We start from the raw sequence: 21,981 nt of genomic DNA, 5'->3' as shown, positions 1-21,981 counted from the left end.
CCACACCAGTTTCGCGGAGCGAAAAAAGCGTCTTTTAATTATTCGGAACGAGTCCGAATTTTGCGTATATTCGCATATTCGCCGGTGTGTAACCACCTATACATAGGTGTTACCAATGATGCTAATGAAGGCTCTGTTCCATTCTGGTCAAACAGAGTCAGGGTGCTGATAGTGTGCATGTTGGCTCACTGGAAACACTCTGCAACACCAGTGGGTCTAAAATTTGGGTCCAGGGACCCTCATGGTTCGTTAAGGGGTTTCCAAATGGCCCCTTACGGGTGTGTAACTCTGAGAGTGTACAAATGGAACCAAATGGATTTGGTTCCATTTGTACACTCTCAGAGTTATGGGGGTCGTGGAACCACTGTGCCACACTAAATGGAACAGAGCCTTTATTAGTATCATTGGTAACACCTGTGAAGGAAGTGATAATATGGCTGCTGTGCATAGAGCCTATTGGAATGAAATGGGTCCGTTTGGTTCCGTTTTTTTTGCACTCTCGGACTTGCAGACCTGCAAGGGTCCATTTCGGTTCCCAGCCGTGAGTAATTTCCAGGGACTTCCTCGAACTCCCTCAAAGGATCCCTTGGGGAAACAAACGAGCGTTGTTATTGTTTGTTTTTAATTTTGTCGTTACTTGGAGAAGAGAACGTGTCATCCGTTTTGTTTCGGGAAGCATACCGATGTTTGTGAATACTGTATATATACCGCCCCGGAATGCGTCTCTGTCAACAACATACCACTCAAGCGGGCCTCGGGCAGTCTCTTTAACCTTTTTCTTAACCACTTAAACCCCATATGGTTGAACGAACGGAGTCCCTCAGGGCTCTATGCTAGGGTCTTTTCCGTTTTATGCTATTGCGGGGAAAGCTTTCGCCGAAAACAGACGATCGACGAGCTCACAACGCGTTGCAACGCAACGCGTTGTGAGCTTGCCGATCTGCTATTTTCCTGCGAAAGACTTCCCGCAAAAATGTGGATCCTGGGGTTTTAAGCGGTTAACCTTTTTAACCCTCTGTGAACCCCCACCCCTCCCCCTCCTCCAAACCACCCCCGCAACCCCCCCACACCCCCCTCTCTATTGTGTGGCAGTGGTCATAGAATCTGCCTAGAAAGTCTTTCGCGGAATATACCGATTGGGTAACAAGGCGTTGCGCCACCACCACACCACCACCGCCATAGCCTCTTGTCTTGGACTGGTTTAATCTCCTTCCACTTTCCCCTCCTCTCTCCTCTTCCTCCTTCCTGTTTTCTCTGAATGTGTGGTTTGGTACAGGAACCCCTCCAAGGCTTTCTACCAGGCCTTCCAACCTGGCAGCAGACTGCGGGACTCGAAGGCCCACAGTGATAGGTACAGTAACTGGACTGGGTTGGGGCCGGACAAGGCCTCTCTCTCCAAAGTGTGCAAATAACAAACGTGTGTGGGGGTGTGTGTGTGTGTGTGTGTGTGTGCGCGGTGCTCAGTACCAGTTGAGCTTTGCTTTTTGTCCATGTGCATGGATGGGGATTTGGAAACTAAAGCCTGGCAAGCGAGGGAAGTATTGGCCAATAGACTTCGCAACAGTCGCTCTTTTCTTTTTCTCCTGGTCTCTCTCTCTGGCTCTTGCTCTCGCTCTCGCTCTCTCTCTCTCTCGCTCTCTTTCTGCCACTTTTCTCCCTCTGTAACAACACAGAGTGTCAACTTAACCCTTTAAGACCTGGAACGCATCTGTGTCACTTTTTGATTTGAGCTGAAAAGCAGTATTTTACACTTTGGCTATTCAAAAATAGCAGATATACAAGCTCATAGCCGCGCTACGAGCTTGTAGATCTGCTATTTTTGAAAAATCGCGAAAATCTATGCAAATCTTGAATATATATCGTTTTAAATCGAACATTTTTAACTCAAATCTTTGCTTCTGGGGGTCCCTGGAAGAACATATTTTGAGATGGGGGTCGGCGGCCAAATACATATCATTTTGGGGGTCCTTGACATGAAAGAGTTTGAGCACCACTGATATAGAAACATACGTTTTTTTCAGAATACTTGGGATTTAGAAGACATTTGTAGAATCGGCTTCAGGTCTTAATGGGTTAAGTGTTGTTACAGGTGTGCTGAAGGAGAACAAGTCATGTTGGACCCGTCCCTCTCAGCTGCGAGTGCTTCAAAGCATCTAACGAGTGCTTGCATGCTAACAGTAACGAACCAAGGCACTAGGCCTTCACAAAAAAATAAGTGAGTAATATCTTGTTCCTGGCACGTCACCATCTCTGAGTCACCGTTTCCCGTCAGTGACTTGGCCATTGAACTTCAGTCTTCAAAGGGTAAATCAGAGTCGTGCGTCTATCTGAAACGAACAGGAAAACCACATGCATACCTCTAGGGAATGTGCGCGGCTACCGGCTAGTCAACTAAACGGTTAAACAGTGCAGCCCACAACTAAACGTTTACTAAATACTAGTCGTTATTTATTATCATAATTTGACAAACGCTAACAGACACTTGTTTTGAAGTCTAAAATCCCACATCTCTCCTTTGACCCATTAAGGCCGGGAACGCATCTGTGTGTCAATTTTACCGAGTGCCGCGCTATGAGCTTGTAGATCTGCTATTTTTGAGAAATGTGAAAGTGTGTGCAAATCTTTTAATACATATATTTTTTTAAGCGTTAGGATTTAGGATTTTTTTTTTTATCGGCCTCAGGTCTTAATGGGTTAACTTCCTGAAGTGCTCAAAAGTAACTTATTTCACCCATGCCATTTTCAGCGCTGTAAAGTGGAGGCTGCCTCGCGGCCACGGGTACCTTTCCCAGCGTAAACACACCAGCGTGCGGCGCATTGGATAATGGTCACTCCGTGCACAACCCTACGTACTCCTGTCAGGTGTTTTTTACTGGTGCATTACCTGGCCAGCCCGAGGGGGCAACAACAGGCGCTTGCCGACGTTACGACCTCTCGCACTGTAGCTTTAGAGTGAATCGGGAGGAGCCTTGGAGAGGAGCTAAACATTCTTCAGATTCCTAAAAATGAAAAGGGAAGCACTTTGAAAGTCGAAACCATATTGTGAGTGACGGGGAAATGAAACTTGTTTTTAGAGACGTGTTCAGCTGACACACCAATCTCCAGCTACTGAGGAACTGTACACATACACGCGCAGTAATTTCATAACCATACCAACCATAATTTGCTCTTTCTGTTGTAGCTTATATTATATAATGCCCTCGGGTTCCATCACCACAGCATCCATTGTACCTGTCTGTTAAAATGTGTCTGTGGGTTTGATGTGCCTTGTCGTCTGTCGTGTCTTGAGGTTGTCTCGCACTCTCTCCGTCTCTCTCTCTCGGGGCTATATGCCGTGCCACCATAACCAGCTTTGAAGATGTGGTCGACTCAACGTCGCTGAGTGCTGAGTGCTGTGTGCTTCACTTCCGGTTTCAAACGGTGATGTTTGTGTGGGCATGTGTGTAGTTCCGCCAGAGGCTGGTTTTTGTTTCAGTAGGCGAAAAGATGAGCAAAGGAGGCAGTGGTGTCAAGTAACCTAAGTACATTTACTCAAGTACTGTACTTAAACTGCAATTTTGAGGTTCTTTAATTTTACTTGAGTATGTCCATTGAGTATGTGTTCTGCTCCTCTACGTCTCAGAGGCAAATATTGTACTTTTTACTCCACTACAATTATTTGAAAACTTTAGTTGCTAATTATTATTACATGAACCAATTTAAAATAATGACTTAAAAATGTAATTCTGTCCAATCTGTATGGTAGAGTATAATATAACAATTGGGGTGGTTGTATTTTGTCTAGACGAGTAGATCGTGTCAAAGGTCACGTCTCACCTAGACACAGGCTCCGACACGAATCGTGGACCTGATGGTCAGGATTCAATTGATCCCCTGAGCAAGCAGGCAGGCTCTTATCAGCTCAATGGTTAACAGATCCAACTGAGGCAGGGGTTTGGTGCCTTGCTCAAGGACACGTATGATGTCAGAAGGAGCTGGGATTGAATCTGAACTATTTCCATATAACCACAGAACCGCTCTACTCCATGAGCCACTGCTGCAGCCGTTGCAGACATTACTTGTCATCATTTTCTATGACTTTATATTTGACTTGGATATTGATAATTTAACCACATACTGTAAGTCCTACGGCTATTTTAAATTATGGCTCACTGTTTTTGATTTTTTTTTCCGAAAACCTTTTTTAAATGTTTGTACTTTGACCCAAAATAGGGTTGTCAGGTAGTGTGGTACTTTTTCAGTTACCAGACTTATGGTACCAGATTGTTACCAGATTTATAAACAAAGCCCCCCCCCCCCGCAATTGTAGGTCTTAAAATATAATAGAAAGAAAGTGACTTTACATAAACATTTCATTTCAAGTATCTGATTGAAACATTTGATTAATGTTTTTGAGAGCTGATAGTAATTGAAGTTGAAGCATTAACCAAATCGAAAAGCCAAGATTGACGGTGTTCTTTGACTGGGGCGCTCGGTCAACCTTGTTATCATACATGAGCGCAATCACATAAGCTCAGAGGAATTTTTGCTTATCATATTCTGGTCACATGATTGAGTTTCTGCCATAGTGTTTGTGTTAAAAGCGGGCGTGAAGGGCCTCATAGGTAGCATCCCCACCTGCGGTGTCTTTTAGCATGTGGTCAGGCCATACTTGTTTGAGCTTTGAGCTCACTTTATCACATGTCGGAACGCGCTAAAGGGAGGAAGCCTTTTTTGTTGCTGTCGGATGGAAAAGCTTGTATGTCCGAAAGCATTACTTTTCAAGAAATGGAAAACAAGAACCTGTGTTCCAACGTAGTTATGATTTAGTCCCACAAGCTCTTAAGCTCTAATACTTTTAAGTGGTTCAATATTTATGAAGCCCACACAGACACACATAACCACTTTTCACTTATATTTACCAAAATAGTTTAAATATAGTTTTTTTTAAAAAGCCGGTCTACTCTGGGGAACTCTAATGAATAAATGTCCAATGGTCCTGTATGGTAGAGTATGTTAATACAATAATATAACTTATACAATTGGGGTGGTTGTATTGTGTCTCCCTGCCCTTCTATTGAGACATTTTAGATCGTGTCAAAGGTCATGTCTCACCTAGACACAGGATCTGACACGCGTTTTGACAAGATTCAATTCATCCCCTGAGCAAGCAGGCAGGCTCAGTGTGGTAAAAAAAAAATCAGCACCTAAGCAGGAAACCAGGTTCAAATCCGGGGTAGAAGAGGAAAGTTACATAGTGCAGTTTTAAGAAGTCACAATTATAAAAAAAACTCCTTGTTCGGGAAGAAACCTCATATGTCCAAAACTGTTACTTTTCAGGATTCAAATTCAAAAACCGCAAAAGTAGCAGATCTGCAAGCTCGAAACTCCTACTTTTGATGCTTTTGTGCGACGCTGTAGTATGAATTGGAATCCTTGAATTGGAATCCTGATTTCTTTTTTGCTATTTTTGAATTGGAAAACTGAAAAGTAACTTTTTTTTTAAATTTCAAATGCATTTTAGTTGTACTTAAGTTAACTTTATGAAGTTAAATACAAATACATTGGACATAAAAAAAGACAATAGCATTTTAATACCAGTCATTAAGCTACTAATATAGACTGAAGTAACTAAAGTGGGTCATGTTTGCATGTTTGGAATTGGAACAGCTGAAATCAATAATGTATCAGTATTCCTATATGAACCTGCGGGCCGCATTAAGTGAAGGCCCGGGGGCCGCATGTGGCCCCCGGGCCGCCAGTTGCCCATGTATGAAGTAGTAGGGCATTCATTTACGAAAAAAGTTGAAATATGGAGATACAAGGTTTCTTTGCTTTACTAGTCTGTGACTAAAGTGACCTCACAGGGGATATAGTTAGGTTTGTTGACAGTTTAGCTAGAGGCAAGGAATGATCGCTATTCTATGTCCACCGGTTTTCACATCCTCAGTGCCTCCAGGACATGCTATGCACAGCAGTAGTTCAACACTTTCAAGATTGTTTTCTTTTTTTTTAAAAATAGCATTATCGAGCTTGTATATCTGCTATTTTTTGCAGAGGTATAACGTATATACAAACGTATAAAATAAAGGGGTTTGAAGGATTGTGATGCCGTATTAACACGTGCGTTCCTATCCCTGCAACATAGCCTCTATAGCACACGTTTAGCATTCTTATCACTACGTAAACTTTTACTTAATAATACCAAATTAACCCATTAAGACCTGAGGCGATTCTTAAATAACATTAAAAAAATAAATAAATAAATCACAATTTTTTCAAAAATAGCAGATCTACAAGCTCGTATGAGCTTGTATATCTGCTATTTTTGAACAGCCAAAGAAATCTAAAGTGACACAGATGCGTTCCAGGTCTTAATGGGTTAAAGGTTTCTAGATTTGCTATTTGTGCTATTTTCATAGATCTGCTATTTTTGGGAAATTTGTGAAAAACAATATGACATGCCCAAAAGAGGGACTCCTGGTTGAAAATATAATAATAATAATGGCAATAATAATGGCGACAACAACACTATTTATTATTATAGTAATAATTATAATAATAATTCTCTGTGTTGGGAATTGAGGCACTAAGTACTGATATAACAAAACAAAAAAATCATAACCTTTTTTGTATTGTTTGTATTCAGGTATATGGCAATAATAACGCGTGATCGGTTGTCATGCAATCCCAAGGCACACCTGGGCTTGTCTCACCATTAATGAAAACCAATGCTCTCTAGTGTCCTTTAACATACTTCCCTCTTGGCCCCTAAAATGACTTCATAGCAGAAGCCGGTACGGTTGAGTGCAATCTCCACGTCAGTGTTGCTATTGCACAAGGTAAACTTTACAGAAGAGTTTGCAACGGGGTTGTGCAATGAGTGACAGCGATAAGCTTTCAACGGCTTCAACCCATGGCAGCGCCGCTGTTTGATGTGTGTGAGCCCGGCCCTTTATCCCTCTGGGACTCTGGCTCGCGAGCAGAAGCGTTGTTTTTTTTTAGTGGTGCTAGCCACTCCAAGGACTGACTTTGTGTGTCCGTCCGTCGATCCGTCCGTCCGTATGAGCACGGCCTCAACAGCTCTGTGTCCGTATGAGCGCAGCCTCAACAGCTGCAGCCGATTGCAACACAAAGATGCAACCAGTTACACTAATTAACTCATCAAAGGCACCACTCTCTTCACACTGAGTGTGATTTTTTTAACATTGTTTGTCTTACGCGCAGGTAAAACCCGCGAGGTACTGTAAACGTGGCTTCGCTGTGATGTTCAGCAACACGTTTTTTAAAAAATCCAGTGGTTCAGGCTTACAAGCTTTCCTGGCTCTTTAACACGAGGCCCGCGAGGGTTTTAAATGAGATCATGTTGTATCAGGGAGTGGCGGGGGCATTAACCAGGCTATCTCGCGCTTGAGTCCCCACCCCCCCACAGTACCAGTTGTTTTCGGAAAGTTGTTCAATCTAGTGCACTGTGAGTTCGTGATCGTGGGGGCCAACGTGAAGCCACCCATGTTGGCCTTCATCCCAGTTGCTATTCCCTCTTCTTGGTTGGCTGTGGATAGAGTGCACGTGTGCAGCTGACAGAGGAGGTGGAATGTAAACTACGTACATTTACTCAAGTACTGTAGCTACTGACATGGCTCGATTTCAACGTTGAGATTGTAGACAATATTTGACCTTTTACTCTATTACAATTATTTTACAACTTTAGTTACTTTGCAGGTTCAGGTTATGAATTTAAGCCCTATTTTATACTATGTAGCTATGTTGCTATATAGTTGGTATTGCTACCTTCACTTAAGTAAAAACTCTAGGTATTTCTCCTCCACCACTGGTGCATGTGCAGCTTTAAGTGAGCAGTAACGACCCAACCCAGCATGACTTAACGACATCAGCTGCTCCTCGACTCCGTTTTGACTCCAGGCGATCAAACGTGCCGATTTTCCCTTTTTTAACCCATTAAGGCCTGAGGTTCCGATTCTACAAAATGTCTTCTAAATCCTAACAGTTTAAAAAAAAAAAACGTATGTTGCTATAATATCAGCGGTTCTCAAACTTTTTCGTGTCAAGGACCCCTATATGTATTTGGCCACGGACCCCCCATCTCAAAATATTTAGTTCCAGGGACCCCCCAGAAGCAAAGATTTGAGCTACAAATGTTCGCTTTAAAACAATATATATATTCAAAGATTTGCTAAACATTTCTAGATCTTAAAAAAATAGCAGATCTACAAGCTCGTAGCGCGGCATTCGGTGCCGCGCTACAAGCTTATAGATCTGCTATTTTTGAATAGCCAAAGTGTAAGATAATGCAGATCTGCATTTTGTTTTTGTTTTTTTAAGTATTTGAAGTGTGAGAACTACCGATTTTTTTTTAGAAGGCATTTGTAGAATCGGCCTCAGGTCTTTAATGGGTTAAATAACCTTCGGTGTGCCGTTCATCATTCGAGCCTTTTTGCTCCGGAGACACTTCGTGGAGAGAGAAGAGAGCAACGGGGAGAGAGAGACGCTATGGGTGTAAAATAGCAGCAATAAATCAGAATAATATCACTGTTTTGTTGTTTACTGATCGCCATAGCAACAGACCCCACCAGTAGCCCATCACATGTCCTGATGATGATGATGCTAAAAAGGGGGGCGGGGAGGTGGGGGGGGGGGGTGTTTTCTGTTTTTCCTCCCCTCCTCCTCCTCCTCCAAGGATTATTATTATAAAAGAAGGACAGAAACATCACGTAACTTGGTCCTGCGGTTCCAGCTGGCAGATTCGTCAGGCACTGGGAGGCAAATCTGGAGCTGAAAAGTTCCACGGATGGGACAAGCATAATGAATAAGCTCTGTATTTTAATGATGGCAACCTGCATTAACCCATTGAGACGCATGGGAACGCATCTGTGTCATTTTTTTGATCTCTTTGGCTATTCAAAAATAGCAGATATACAAGCTCATAGCGCGGAACCGAGTGCCGCACTATGAGCTTGTAGATCTGCATTTTTTTTTTTAAATCGTGAAAATGTGTGCAAATCTTTGGATATATATATATATTTTTTTTTAAAGCAAACATTTGTAACTCAAATCTTTGCTTCTGGGGGGTTCTACAAATGTCTTCTAAATCCTACTTTTTTTTGGAAAAACTTATGTTTTTATATCAGTGGCTCTCAAACTTTTTCATGTCAAGGACCCCCAAATCCATTTTATGTATTTGGCCGCAGACCCCCAATATTTTGTAATGGGGAATCCCAGAAGCAAAGATTTGAGTCAAAAAAGGTCCCTTTAAAAATATATAAATTCAATTATTTCTATCTAAAAATCTAAAAAATTACACAGATGTGTTCCCGGTCTTCAATAAAAGAAGACGCACCATATCATTTTATTGACCGGGCTGGCTATAGCCTGAAACCTGACAAATGCTAGAGTGAATGCAGCCCAATCAGAAATTTTCCCTGTGTTCTTCTTTAAATACAATATAATTATATAGTGTGCACGTCAAAAAAACATCCGAATGTGATCTGTCTTGTTTTATCTTCCTGAACCAATTATCTGACATCGCCATCAAAATCTTCACCTATATAATGGCATGCCTAAAACGGTGACGCCAGATTGAAATGGTTAACCCTTTAAGACCATTTTTAGATTTGCGCTAAAAAAGCATTATTTTACACTTTGGGCTATTCAAAAATAGCAGATATACAAACTCATAGCGCGGCACCGAGCGCTTTGCTTCATGGGGGGTCCCTGGAGCAAAATATTTTGAGACAGGGGGTCCGCGGCCAAATACATATCATTTTGGGTGGTCCTTGACATGAAAAAGTTTGAGCACCACTGACACGGTAACATACGTTTTTTTTATAAGACATTTTTGTAGAATCGGCCTCAGGTCTTAATTGGTTAAGTCTGTCTGTGGGTTTATATATATATATATATATATATATTGAACCAATGAAAAGTATTAACAAGAGCACGTGACTAAATAGTACCTACATTGGATGCCATTAGAACTCGGGTTCTTTTTTTGTTCTCTTCCATTTCCTGAGAAGTAATAGTTGGAACGCATCCGAGACTTGGAACATCCGTGTCATTTTAGATTTATTTGGCTATTCAAAAATAGCAGATCTACAAGCTCATAGCACGGCACCGAGTGCCGAGCTATGAGGTTGTAGATCTGCTATTTTTGAGTGGTGCTAGCCACTCCAAGGAGTGACTTTGTCTGTGTGTCTGTGTGTCCGTCTGTGTGTCTGTGTGTCCGTCTGTGTGTCCGTGTGTCCGTATGAGCACGGCCCTCTGTATGTTTGAGCACAGCCTCAACAGCTGCGGCTGATTGCAACGCAAAGATGCAACCAGTTACACTAATTATACACACACACACACACACACACACACACACACACAGCTGATTGTATGACATTCTATATAGTAGTGTGTATATCTGCCTGCCTCTTATATTTCATCATGATTTGTGTGCATGGGGTTCTCATCTTAAACAAGCGTTATGCTTAATGAGGGTTTCCAGTTTAGTAGACCTTGTATTGTGAATTTGTACTTCCATGTACTGTCATGTACTATTCTCATGTCTTTCTAAATAAACTACATCAATCAATCAATCAATCACACACACACTTTTGAGTAAAAATACTTAACATGAGTAAAAATACTTAAAATTAGTAAAAATACTTAAATATTAGTAAAGATACTTTAAAGTTCCTAAACTGAGTAAAAATACTTACAATGAGTAAAAATACTTAAAATTAGTAAAAATACTTAAAAGATGTTAAAATGAGTAAAAACACGTAAAAATCAGTAAAAACATTTTAAAGTACTTAAAATGAGTAAAAATACTTTGAAGTCATCAAAGTCTGTAAAAAGTAACTAACGAAATGAACTCATGAAAGGCACCACTCTCTTCACACTGGGTGTGATTTTTTTTAAACTGTTAGGATTTAGAACATTTTTTAGAAGCGGCCTCAGGTCTTAACTCATGGAGTGCCAGAATTATTTCTGGCTATTTCTGGCCAGTACGATTTAGATTTTTTTTCTTTCTTCAAAGTAAAAAAAAAGTGCTTAGGAAGCGAGATACAGCCTTTTTCAGTTATAAGTTAAACAAGGAGTGGATGGAGCTGCAAATCAATGATATCTTGGGTTCTTTTTTTTTTTCAAAAACGTGAAACACGTTAATGGCACGTTGCACCATAGCGGTGAAACACGTTAATGGCACGTTGCACCATAGCGATGAAACACGTTAACACTCTCACCGCCGGGCCCGTAGCCTACGGGCCGATAAATCCAACTGTACAGCGCCGATCCCGTAGCCTACGGGCTGTGGTGCTTTTTCCTTTTTTTTTCTTCGAAAAAAACACTTTTTTCAATTTTCTAGTACGGCACATTTCATCGTAACACCACCGGAAATGGAATTATTCAGGATCACGTTTTGCAGATCCGGTAGGCCTCCATTCTAAAGCGCACACTGGAACGCCATTTTCTTCGATTGTAGTTTTTCTCCTCGCTGATCACTGTTTAACATAAACCGTTCTAACTACAACATGGCGGCTCCGTTTGACACGTGGTTTGGACTGGTACACGCAGGGAGATCTCCGCAATGTTTACAAACAGTGCACAGCTCGATCCTAAGGATTTTAACGAGGTCTATGGTGACGTGAAAAAAACAAAAAACAACAATAAAACGTTGGCACTGGTGAGTACATTATGAGATTAACCTCTGGCGGTCAATGTGTTAATGGCACTCAATGAGTTAATGGGTTAATTGTGATGGCGTGGCGCCAACGTTTTCCATCTTACCTGTTCCTGTTAGCCAGGTAGAGGAAATGTGGTGCAATCGATGGCTCTTCTACATTCACCTCTGTGGTACATTTAGAAATTGTCCTGAAATAGTGACTAAGATGTCTTACCACTGACCCCCCCCCGCCTCTCCCCCCGGCCAAAAAAGAAGTTTAATCCAGAATGAACTCCAGTAAACTGCCTCAGAAGCTGTGCTTTGTGAGAATAAACCAGCCCCCTCTCTGTACCACACCCAGTGGCAGAGACAGTAATGGAAGTACATTTACTTGAGTACTGTACTTAAGTCATCCATTCTCCATGTTCATGACACGTGGAGGACACAAAGTACTCATCCACCAGCACTTCAGTCAAAGTATAGAAACTCACTCGTCTCTCTGTATTCACTACACTGTCTCTCTTTATTCTTTATTCCGGTTTTGAAAAGTGCCCAAAATGCTCCGAAACTTCGCCTACCCCCCTAAATGGGGGTCTGCGAACAAATATAAAATGCTCAGTTTTTGCCTCAGACCACCAGAAGTGGGTGAAACAAGCACGTGAAACCATTTGAGTAATTGTTTATATATAAAAAGAAAATATTAGATTTTTTTCAAACATTGTTTTAGATGCTCCTTTTTTCCTTAAATCTTTCGTTTTTTTATTTTCCTTTTTTAGGTTTCGGTTTATTTTTTATTCATTTTTTCACCAGCACTTATGTCAAAGTATAGAAACTCTCTCGACTACAAGGGAAATTTGTATTTCACGTTTTGACATCCGTCAAATGTGCATCAGGGCGCATTGTGAGCTTGTAGATCGACTATTTTCATTATTTGAAATATGGGTGGTTAATTCATAACGTGCTTTTTTCCCTTACTAGCAATGTAGTGGATTAAAAAGTACAATATTTGTCTTTTGAAATGTAGTTGAGTGAAAGTATCCAAAGAATTCAAACTAAAGTATTGTACAGATGCTCAAAAAAATGCACTCATGTGCAGTACTCAAGTAAATGTACTTGGTTACTGTCCACCAGAGGTGGAAAGTAACTAAGTACATTTACTTAAGTAACATTTTGAGGTATTTGTACTTCACATTTGTATTTCCAATACTTTTACTTCTACTCCACTACAGTCAAAAATGTTACTTTTACTCCACTACAATTATTTAAGAACTTAAGTTACTAGTTACTTTGTAGATATACATTATTATATTGTAAAACATACATTAACCACTTTAGCCCTATTTTATACCTAGGCTATTTTCAAATATGTTTTTACTTTTACTTTTGGTACTTCAAGCATATTTTGATACCAATACTTTTGTACTTTTACTCAAGTAAATTTTGAACACCGGACTTTTAACTTGTAACAGAGTACCACTACATTGCAGTATTGATACTTATTACTTAAAGTAAAACATTTGAGTACTTTTTCCACCACTGCTGTGTCCACCACACTCTTTCTTTCTCTCTTTGCCCTTCCTCCGTCCCCTCCCATCCTCTATCCTGCGTTTCCCAGCCATCTCTAATTAAAAGGAGTAAACAGTCTTCCTCGTCATCTGTCCCCCCCCCCCCCCCCCCTGCGTCTCCCCATCAGGAACATAGATGCAACTGTCTCTCTCTCACGCTCTGCTCTGCTCCAGTGTGTGTTGGTTTCATACACTCTCCTAAAACCCACTGTTATTTTGAGATCCTCCGGTATAGAGAACACACTCTACTCGGGCCACAGCACGCTGCATTCAGGTTGTCCTCTATATTCAGACACGGGCGCCACCACGATTAATGTTAAGTTTTTAAATATTAGCCGGTCATCAGTTTGACATTAATTACCCCCCAAATTAAGCCCCCCAAATACCGAGCGTTGGGCCAATATTAACCACTTAACCCATTAAGACCTGGAACGCATCTGTGTCACTTTTTGATTTGAGCTAAAAAAGCATTATTTTACACTTTGGGCTATTCAAAAATAGCAGATCTACAAGTAGATCGTAGATTGTAGATCTGCTATTTTTGAAAAATCTTGAAAATGTGTGCAGATCTTTGAATATATGTATTTTCAAAGCAAACATTTGTAACTCAAATCTTTGCTTCCGGGACCCCCTGGAACAACATATTTTGAGATAGGGGTCCGCGGCCAAATACATATAATTTTGGGGGTCCTTGACATGAAAAAGTTTGAGCACCACTGATATAGAAACGTACGTTTTTCAGAAAACTGTTGGGATTTAGAAGACATTTGTAGAGGTTAAGCCCCATATACTTTGTTCGTACGACAAATGGCGTAGAAGCTCACGTGTCGCATCATGATGCGTTGCGAGCTTGTAGATCTGCTATGTTTGCTATCTATAATGACATAAAACCTATATTGACATGCCCAAAATAGGGGCACCAGGGTTAAAGTGGTTTAGAATGACTGCGTTCTGCTAAATAAATTGTCTAATTAAAACTAGGATTAGTGTCAAACCAGGACTGTAACACGACTCAATTTCAGTGTAGACATAAATTCAACATTATTCCCCTCCTAGGGTTGGGGAGATCTGACTTCAAATCAGTATCACGATTATTTAAAACTTGTTTAGAATTTTTCTAATTACATTTAAGCGACACTTTGTAACTTTATTTTAACGAATAAAATGTAATTCTGTCCAATCTGTATGGTAGAGCTTGTTAATACAATTGGGGTGGTTTTATTTTGTCTCCCTGCTCTTCTATTGAGACCTTTAAGATCGTGTCAAAGGTCATGTCTCACCTAGACAATTAGAGTTTTTACCTCGTGGTCAAGATTCAATGTATCCCCTGAGCAAGCAGGCGGGCTCTATTAGCTCAATGGTAAAAAAATTCAGCACTTTTGCAGGAAACCGGGTTCAAATCCAGGGTAGAACGATTATAAAAACAAGTGAAAGTAGCAGATCTACTAGCTCGATGCATTGTGAGCTTGCAGTTCGGCTATTTTCTCTATTTTTGTACGCCACCATTGTGCAACTAAGTACTGTATAATATCGGGTTAAGTGGGCTAATCTGTTTGGTCGAAATCTATTCGAATTTGTTTGTGTTTATTCGTTGAAAACATTATCATTCGATTAACCTACATGAGCAAGGTTAAGTCGTCGGTTATTGGTTCGAAATGTCGGTTTCGATATATTTTCAGTTGGTTTCCCAGCCCTACCACCTTCTTCCTCCCGTCTCTCTCTACTCTTTAACATAAATTCTGTATAGTAGGAGGAAGTAAACGCAGGAAACGTAAATGCATTTATGTCAGTCAGTCAGTCGAGGACAACTGGTGAAGGAATGGGTGTATTTGAGTGGAGACCCCCCCCCCCCACTCCCAAGTTCCGTGCTTCTATGGTATGGAGTGTGGAGACTTCTTCTTAGTCAGAGACTGATTGAGAACTCCCTGAGGACACAGGAAAGCCTATAGTCCCCCCACATAGGAAAGGGTCGGTGTGTGACGCCCTGGTCTAATTAAACACACATTTTAGTACAGGGGTGAAGTTTAGGTTTACACAGCCACCCCCCCCACCCCCCCCCCCCCCCCCCCAGCGTATGTAACTAATAGATTCATGGGGGGTGTCATGTGTACGTGGGTGGTAGGCTGTGCTAGTGCTCTTGAGCAAGTGCCATCTTACTAAATGTTTGTGAGTGTTTAAGCCGACAACTTAATTGTGTTGTTGTCTTTATTTAACTTTTGGCTCTGTGTTTGTTGCAATGATCCCCGTGACATGTTTGCGTTTGCCCGTCATCCAACGTGTGGCTCTGATCAAAGGCATTTCTCGGGAACAAAAGGAGCCCACTAGTGAGTGACAGACAGGTATTACACAGCGGCGGAGGTATGAGGCAACATTCCTTTTCCCCTCTCGCGCAGCACCAGCACCAGCACAGTGCAGGGAGAGGCTGCTGATAGCCATCAGCTTCCGTTCGTCTGGGACACTTAAATTGGATGTTCAGGAACAGAATGTCTTGTGAAAGGAGTGGTTCTCAAACATGCTCACGTCAAGGACGCCCCCCCAAAAGTGATATGTATTTTGGCCATGGAGTTACGGACCTCCATCTGAAGAGATTTTGTGCCAGTGACCACAGTATAGAGAATATTTTTTTGTTGTGAACTTGTAGAATACACAAAGTATAGTTAAACTGGTTAAACCGGCCCTGATTTTTTTTCTGGGGAACCCCCTCAAAAGGACCCAGGACCCTGCTTTGAGAACCCATTGTTGTGAAGGACTTGAGGTGTTTGTCAGGAGAGAGACCTGTGGCGTGCAGTACCACTGCCCGCCACATGGGGGCGGTGGTGTTTTTTAGGACGCATGCACCGTGGCCGACCTATCACCCACTGAGCTTCAGTTCAGAGATATGCATGGGAGAAAGAATGAATGCCCCTGAAAATCAGCAGCAGCAGGAGGGAGGCAAAACATTCTCCCTGTTATTATTTCTGCTGACTTTATTACATGTACTAATTCGATTTTTGCATTGCACGTTCATTTATTACACCGATGACCTTATGAGAACGCAGTCGAAATTTAAAAGAAATCCCCTAGATAGTTGGCAAGCAGCTTTTACTGCAACAAGTTTTTCTTAGTATTTCTAGAATGCGTTTCCGCTTTTCCTGGAGCTACATAATTATCTTGAGAGCATCTTTGGCTTTTGGAAATAATAGGCTACATGGTCTAGTTATATAGTTATAAAATAGCAGATATACAAGCTCATAGCGCGGCACCGAGTGCCGCGCTATGAGCTTGTAGATCTGCTATTTTGGGGAAAAAAAACTTGAACACATTTTTTCAAAAAACTGTTTTAGAGAAAACATTTTTAAGATTAATTAATGGGTTAAACAGGAAACCTTAGGGCCTCGGATTCAGACCCACATAGGGCTCTACCAAACTGCTTTTTTCTCGACAACCGTCTGTCAAATGACAAGCAGGCGACGAGGCATGTGTGTTTTACTGTCTCGGTGACACGGTCACCATTGATTTATGCCGCTGACCGGGTCGTGTAAATAGTTGTTCATGATAAGCCGACACGTTTTGCGCATAAAAGGCACGTGGAAAAGTCCAATTAAAATCCGTCTCATTCGCATTTTGACACGTCTAACGCGCACTCTGTCCTCCTCCTTATCTTAAAGTCATAAGATACCAGACATGCAAGCCCGCTTTGTGGGCTTGCATGTCTGGTATTTTCGACAACGCCACCGTCGTGCGTCGAAGTATGAATCTGGTTTTAAAACGCTATTTACAAAGAGGGCGGAGAGAGAGGAGCAAGTGGTATGCAGAGCAAGTATGACTGACTTCTACAACCGCGCGGGTCACATTTCATGTTTTCTATAAATGTAGTCCGGGGGCTTTGACCTACTTCACTTCAGTTCCGTCGCCGCTCCTCCTCCTCCTCCTCCTCCTCCTCCTCCTCCCTCCCTCCCCGCTCTTCCTCCTCTGTCCTCCGGTGCGCTCCGAGCCTCCTATCCGCTCCCGGTGGCCCACTTCTCCCGGGAGAGAGACCCAGAGCGCACCGTTCTCCCGCTTGCCTGGCTGTCCCCCGCGCTTGCCTGGCTGTCCCCCCCGCCCCCCCGACACTGTACCTCGACCGAACCACCACCGTGGCGACCTGACCATGCGGTGCTCATACTCCTATCAACTACCATGCTACCCCGGGTACCCGCACAGCTACCCTACCGAGGAGGCCATCATAGTCTCGCACTACTACAGGGGACGCCGCAGGTAATGATGTCGTCCGGCGGGGGTCGCTTGCCCCCCCCCCTACGATCTACACGACACGAATGCGTTGTGACTCTGAGCTTGCCTTGTAGATCTACAATCCTTTTAAAATTTTCAATGTTTCAATTTTTTTCAATTCTATCTCCATTCAATTCTATCTCCATCTCCGATGGGATTTAGAATCGAGTTTAACTGAGTTTCTCTGCGCCAAATGGTGTTGTAGCCTACCACAGTACTACTTGTTGCATGCATGCATGCATGCATCTTTTAGCGTGAACTATATTTGTGTGGGGTTTTATTATTTGTAATAAGCTCAAGAAGACAGGTATAAAATGTTATGTAGGCAACTCTTGTTTTTGGGGAGGTGGTTTTGACTTTTAATCCATTAAGACCTGGAACGCATCTGTGTCACTTTTTGATTTGAGCTAAAAAAGCCATTGTTTTACACTTTGGCTATTCAAAAATAGCAGATCTACAAGCTCATAGCGCGGCACCGAATGCCGCGCTTTTAGATCTAGAGCTTGTAGATCTGCTATGTTTGAAAAATCGTGAAAATGTGTGCAAATCTTTGAATATATATTGTTTAAAGCGAAACATTTTAACTCTTTCCTTTGCTTCTGGGGGGTCCCTGGAACGAAATATTTTGAGATGGGGGTCGGCGGCCAAATACATGTAATTTTGGGGGTCCTTGACATGAAAAAGGTTGAGCACCACAGAATACTGTTGGGATTTAGAAGACATTTGTAGAATCGGCTTCAGGTCTTAATGGGTTAAGATATCATGTAGGTTATCTTGCCCATTGAGTACAGTGGGTGTCCTTCTTCTAATTAAGAAGTTAGTTAATCTCGTGTTATTACTTGGTTTTGTTAAACGGCCTTTCCATCATTTGTATGTTGAAATGTAGTGGTATTTATTTATTTATTTTCGTCACAAACTTTTTTGATCCACATTTTTGTTCATTCTTTTGTTCTGGTATTGATTTCTTTTTAAATATAAAAACACTAACTCTCTTTCGGTCGGTAGCCTAATTAAAGTTTGACATTATTATTACTTGTATTGAATTAGCACTTCCAAGACGTTTTGATCGACAGGCCGAGTATGACATCGCCCCTTAAATCTTTTAACTAGTCGAGGTGGCAACGTGGTGACTGTGACTAGCATTGGGAGCTTCTCTCCTTTCATGTGTAAACTCTGTGACCTGACCCAGAATAGGCCTATTCTTAATGCACAGGAGATGGCATTACTTTGGCTGCTGCCGGGGATGGATGTGGGGGTTCATTCTATATGCCCTGGCTTGCATCCAACTGCTTGTTGAAACTGGTTCAGAGTACTTCACCTTCATTCTAACAACAAAAAAGCGATGTTGCCCTTGATTTTCTGCTTTTGTTTTTTTTTTCTTTTTTTTGTGACTGGTTGTATAAAGGTGTTGAATGACTGGATGACGTGTCGCGTTAGGCTAAGATCATGCCATGGGGGATGCGATTAGGATGGCCAGCGTTGCCAGATTCTGTGAGAGAAACGAGCAACCAGGTCTCGGAAAGCCAGCCCAAAAGAAGCGACTATGGGCCACACGAGCACGTTAACATGTACATCAGCTATTTGAAAACGGCAGATCTACAAGCTCACAACGCGTCGCGACGTGAGCTTGTAGATCGGCTATTTTCCAATAAAATCTTGCGGGGGAAATTATAATAAGCAGATCTGGCAAACCCTGAGGATGGCCCCTAGTGTGGAACACCGTTTTCTATCGAGCATTTACTGGTCATATTTCGGACTAAATGTTCTTTGACTAACTCTACAACTTCATTAATTGTGACTAACTCTACAACTTCATTAATTGTAACATGATCTTATTTGTGTTTTACAGTGCCTCTGGAACCAGTGTCGTTGCCATCGATAATAAAATTGAACAGGCGATGGTGAGTAACCCTTTTCCCAGTGATCATCACTTGTGACTGATGCTATAGCGTTTTGTCTTGGGCTATTGTTTGAGAATGTTTCAGAAAAGGAATGTTGACCGCTTTCAACCTGGCATGCCAATTTTGGGTATGTAATTTATAGGAAAGTCTTGAAATAATATATTTCATTTTTTAAATGCCGTTTTTTTTTTACTCGCGACCCATAACAATTGGTCCGCGACCCAGACGCGTGAACATTGCCGATTATGGCCAATAACAAACCTACACCTACTGCTTTGAAAACCAATCATATCAACATCCCAATACGAAAGACTACCCTAAAATCTTTGTATTGGTTCTTCCCAGAAACCCACTTTAGCCCATTCATTGAATGTAGATTATATTAGGTCCCCCAGGGGTCTGTACTTGTCTCCCTTCCCCTCTACACACACCAAATCTCTTCACAGAAAAAAAGCCTATCTACCAGTTTATGGGCTTGTAGATAAGCCATTCTTTTTTTTCTTTGCCAAATATCCACCCGTCACGCCCAGAAAATAGGGGCACTTGGGTTCATGTGGTTGATGAAAGCCATGAGTTCCTCTTTGTTATGCTACTCTGGTTGTGTCAAAGTCGGCTGTGTGTCAAAAGACCTCGTAAACAGGCCATATGAACCGCACATGATCCAAGCGCCTCCTTCTCAGCAGTGCTGATTTCGTCGACTAAAACTATGACGAAAAATGTTCGTCGACTACCTTTTTTTCACTGATGAAAACGAAATAAGAACTAAGCTACGATGACTAAAACTAAGACTAAATATATTGACAATTTCATCAACAAATAAAAACGAGACTAAAATGTTAGTGAGGGACTAGGGGAGAAGAGATCCCGTAGAACTAAAAGACAAGTCATTTTATGTTTGGTTGCGCTCGGTGTTGCGCTCTGAAAATAGCAGATCTACAAGCTCACAACGCGTCGCACTGTGGGCTTGTAGATCGGCTATTTTTTAGCATGCAACCAAGTGTAAAATCAGCCATTACGACGCCATCAAGGCACCGCCAAAATACATTTTAGTCTACTGAATAAACTGTGGATTTAGTCGACTATAATGTTATGATATTTAGTCGACTAAAACTAGACTAACGGTAAAACTTTTCAGATGACGAAAATATGACTAAAACTAAATGGAATTGGATTCAAAAGACTATGACTAAAACTAAATCAAAATGTGCTGTCAAAATCAACACTCCTTCTCAGCCGCTATCTCGCCACTGACCCTCTCTCTCCCTCTCTCTCTCCCTCCCTCAGGATCTGGTGAAAAGCCATCTGATGTACGCGGTGCGCGAGGAGGTGGAGGTCCTCAAGGAGCAGATCAAGGAGCTGTTCGAGCGGAACTCGATGCTGGAGAGGGAGAACGCCGTGCTGAAGTCTCTGGCCAACAGCGAGCAGCTCTCTCAGCTCCCGGCGCAGTCGACCGGCGGTGCCGCCGTTGCTGTTGGCGCCGGCGCTCCCCCCCCCTCCTCGGCCGGAACTCCTCCCCAGCAAGGACTGAGCCTGCAGGCCCAGACGACGCCGCAGCCGCAGCAGCAGCAGCCGCAGCAGCAGCCGCAGCAGCAGCAGCAGCCGCAGCAGCAGCAGCAGCCGCAGCCGCAGCAGCCAACACCACCACCTCAAGTTCAACCGCAGACTCATCAGCCTCACAACGACCCCAACGGCCAACAACAACTACCGCCGCAACCCAGCGTCACTTCCGCTTGAAACGGGCTCCATCCTCTCCTCACTCACGCTTTCTTAAGAGCAGTGGTTCTCAAAGACCAGACCCCACCCCCTCATCATGGGGTCCTTGAGGGGCGGTCTCGGGTTAAATGATTGATAGTTAGGCAACCAAATGTGGACCCTTAACGGGTCTGTAACTCAGAGAGTGCACAAAAAACGGCTCCATTCGGTTCCATTAGTTTGAGAACCACTGTCTTTAGAGGGACGATAAAAAAAAAAAAACCAAAACAAAAATGAGGAAGGGCGCCCGCTCTTCGACTTATTACAATTAGTATATGTGAATTAATTAAAAAAATAAAATAAACAAACTTTGTCTTCTTAGCCACCAGCTTGACCATAAAAAGTGCAGTGCTTCTGTGTGTGCCCGAATGTGACGAGTGTGCAAGCACGTGTGTGTGTGTGTGTGTGTGTGTGTGAGCGTCAACCAGTGTTTTGTGTACGTATGTACTGTGTGTATGCGTGTTTGCTGTGGGCCTTTTCCAGTGTTAATGCAATCATCCCGAGAGGACAGACAAAGCGTTGAGTTGAGGGTATCGGGGGGTCAGACTTTTGGGGGTGGTGGTTATTATGAGGAGGGAGGGGGGGGGGGATCACTCACCGGTCACTGAGCTGGAGTTCTGGACTGGTTTGATTTTTGCTGGGTCAGAGCCTGTGGACCAGACAAGACGCCTCTTCTCCTACTTAAGACCGGGCCCGGTGGTACCGGACGTGGGGGGGGGGGGGGGGGGGCCCGCAACCCGAACCCCCCACGGCGCACGGAAAGGACGAGAGGGGACGGGAACGGGGACGACGGGGGGGAATGAAAACGAGTGAGAATGTGTGTCAAAAAGAGAGCGAATAATATTTTTTTAAAGAGAAAAACTTCAGT

General features: G+C 42.6%; 1 protein-coding gene across 2 annotated transcripts in view; it reads left to right on the top strand.

Annotated features, from left to right (window-relative positions):
- LOC308094188 (TSC22 domain family protein 2-like) overlaps nt 1-21,660 on the top strand; it is a 38,121-nt gene extending 16,461 nt beyond the window's left edge. The window contains exons 2-4 of one of the 2 annotated variants that reach the window (XM_080440677.1): nt 1,277-1,351; nt 19,310-19,361; nt 20,646-21,660. In XM_080440677.1, the coding sequence (XP_080296803.1) occupies nt 1,277-1,351; nt 19,310-19,361; nt 20,646-21,095 (577 nt within the window). In that variant the 3' untranslated portion in view covers nt 21,096-21,660. The remainder of the gene's footprint in view (nt 1-1,276; nt 1,352-19,309; nt 19,362-20,645) is intronic. The other variant, XM_080440678.1, reaches the window with a different exon arrangement.
- Nucleotides 21,661-21,981: the final 321 nt, after the last annotated feature.

The sequence above is a fragment of the Gymnoscopelus braueri genome (assembly GCF_963280865.1).
Source record: "Gymnoscopelus braueri genome assembly, chromosome: 10".
Classification (NCBI taxonomy): domain Eukaryota; kingdom Metazoa; phylum Chordata; class Actinopteri; order Myctophiformes; family Myctophidae; genus Gymnoscopelus; species Gymnoscopelus braueri.
The sequence above is the reverse complement of the archived record's forward strand: the minus strand, read 5'-3'. Positions and strand labels throughout refer to the sequence as shown.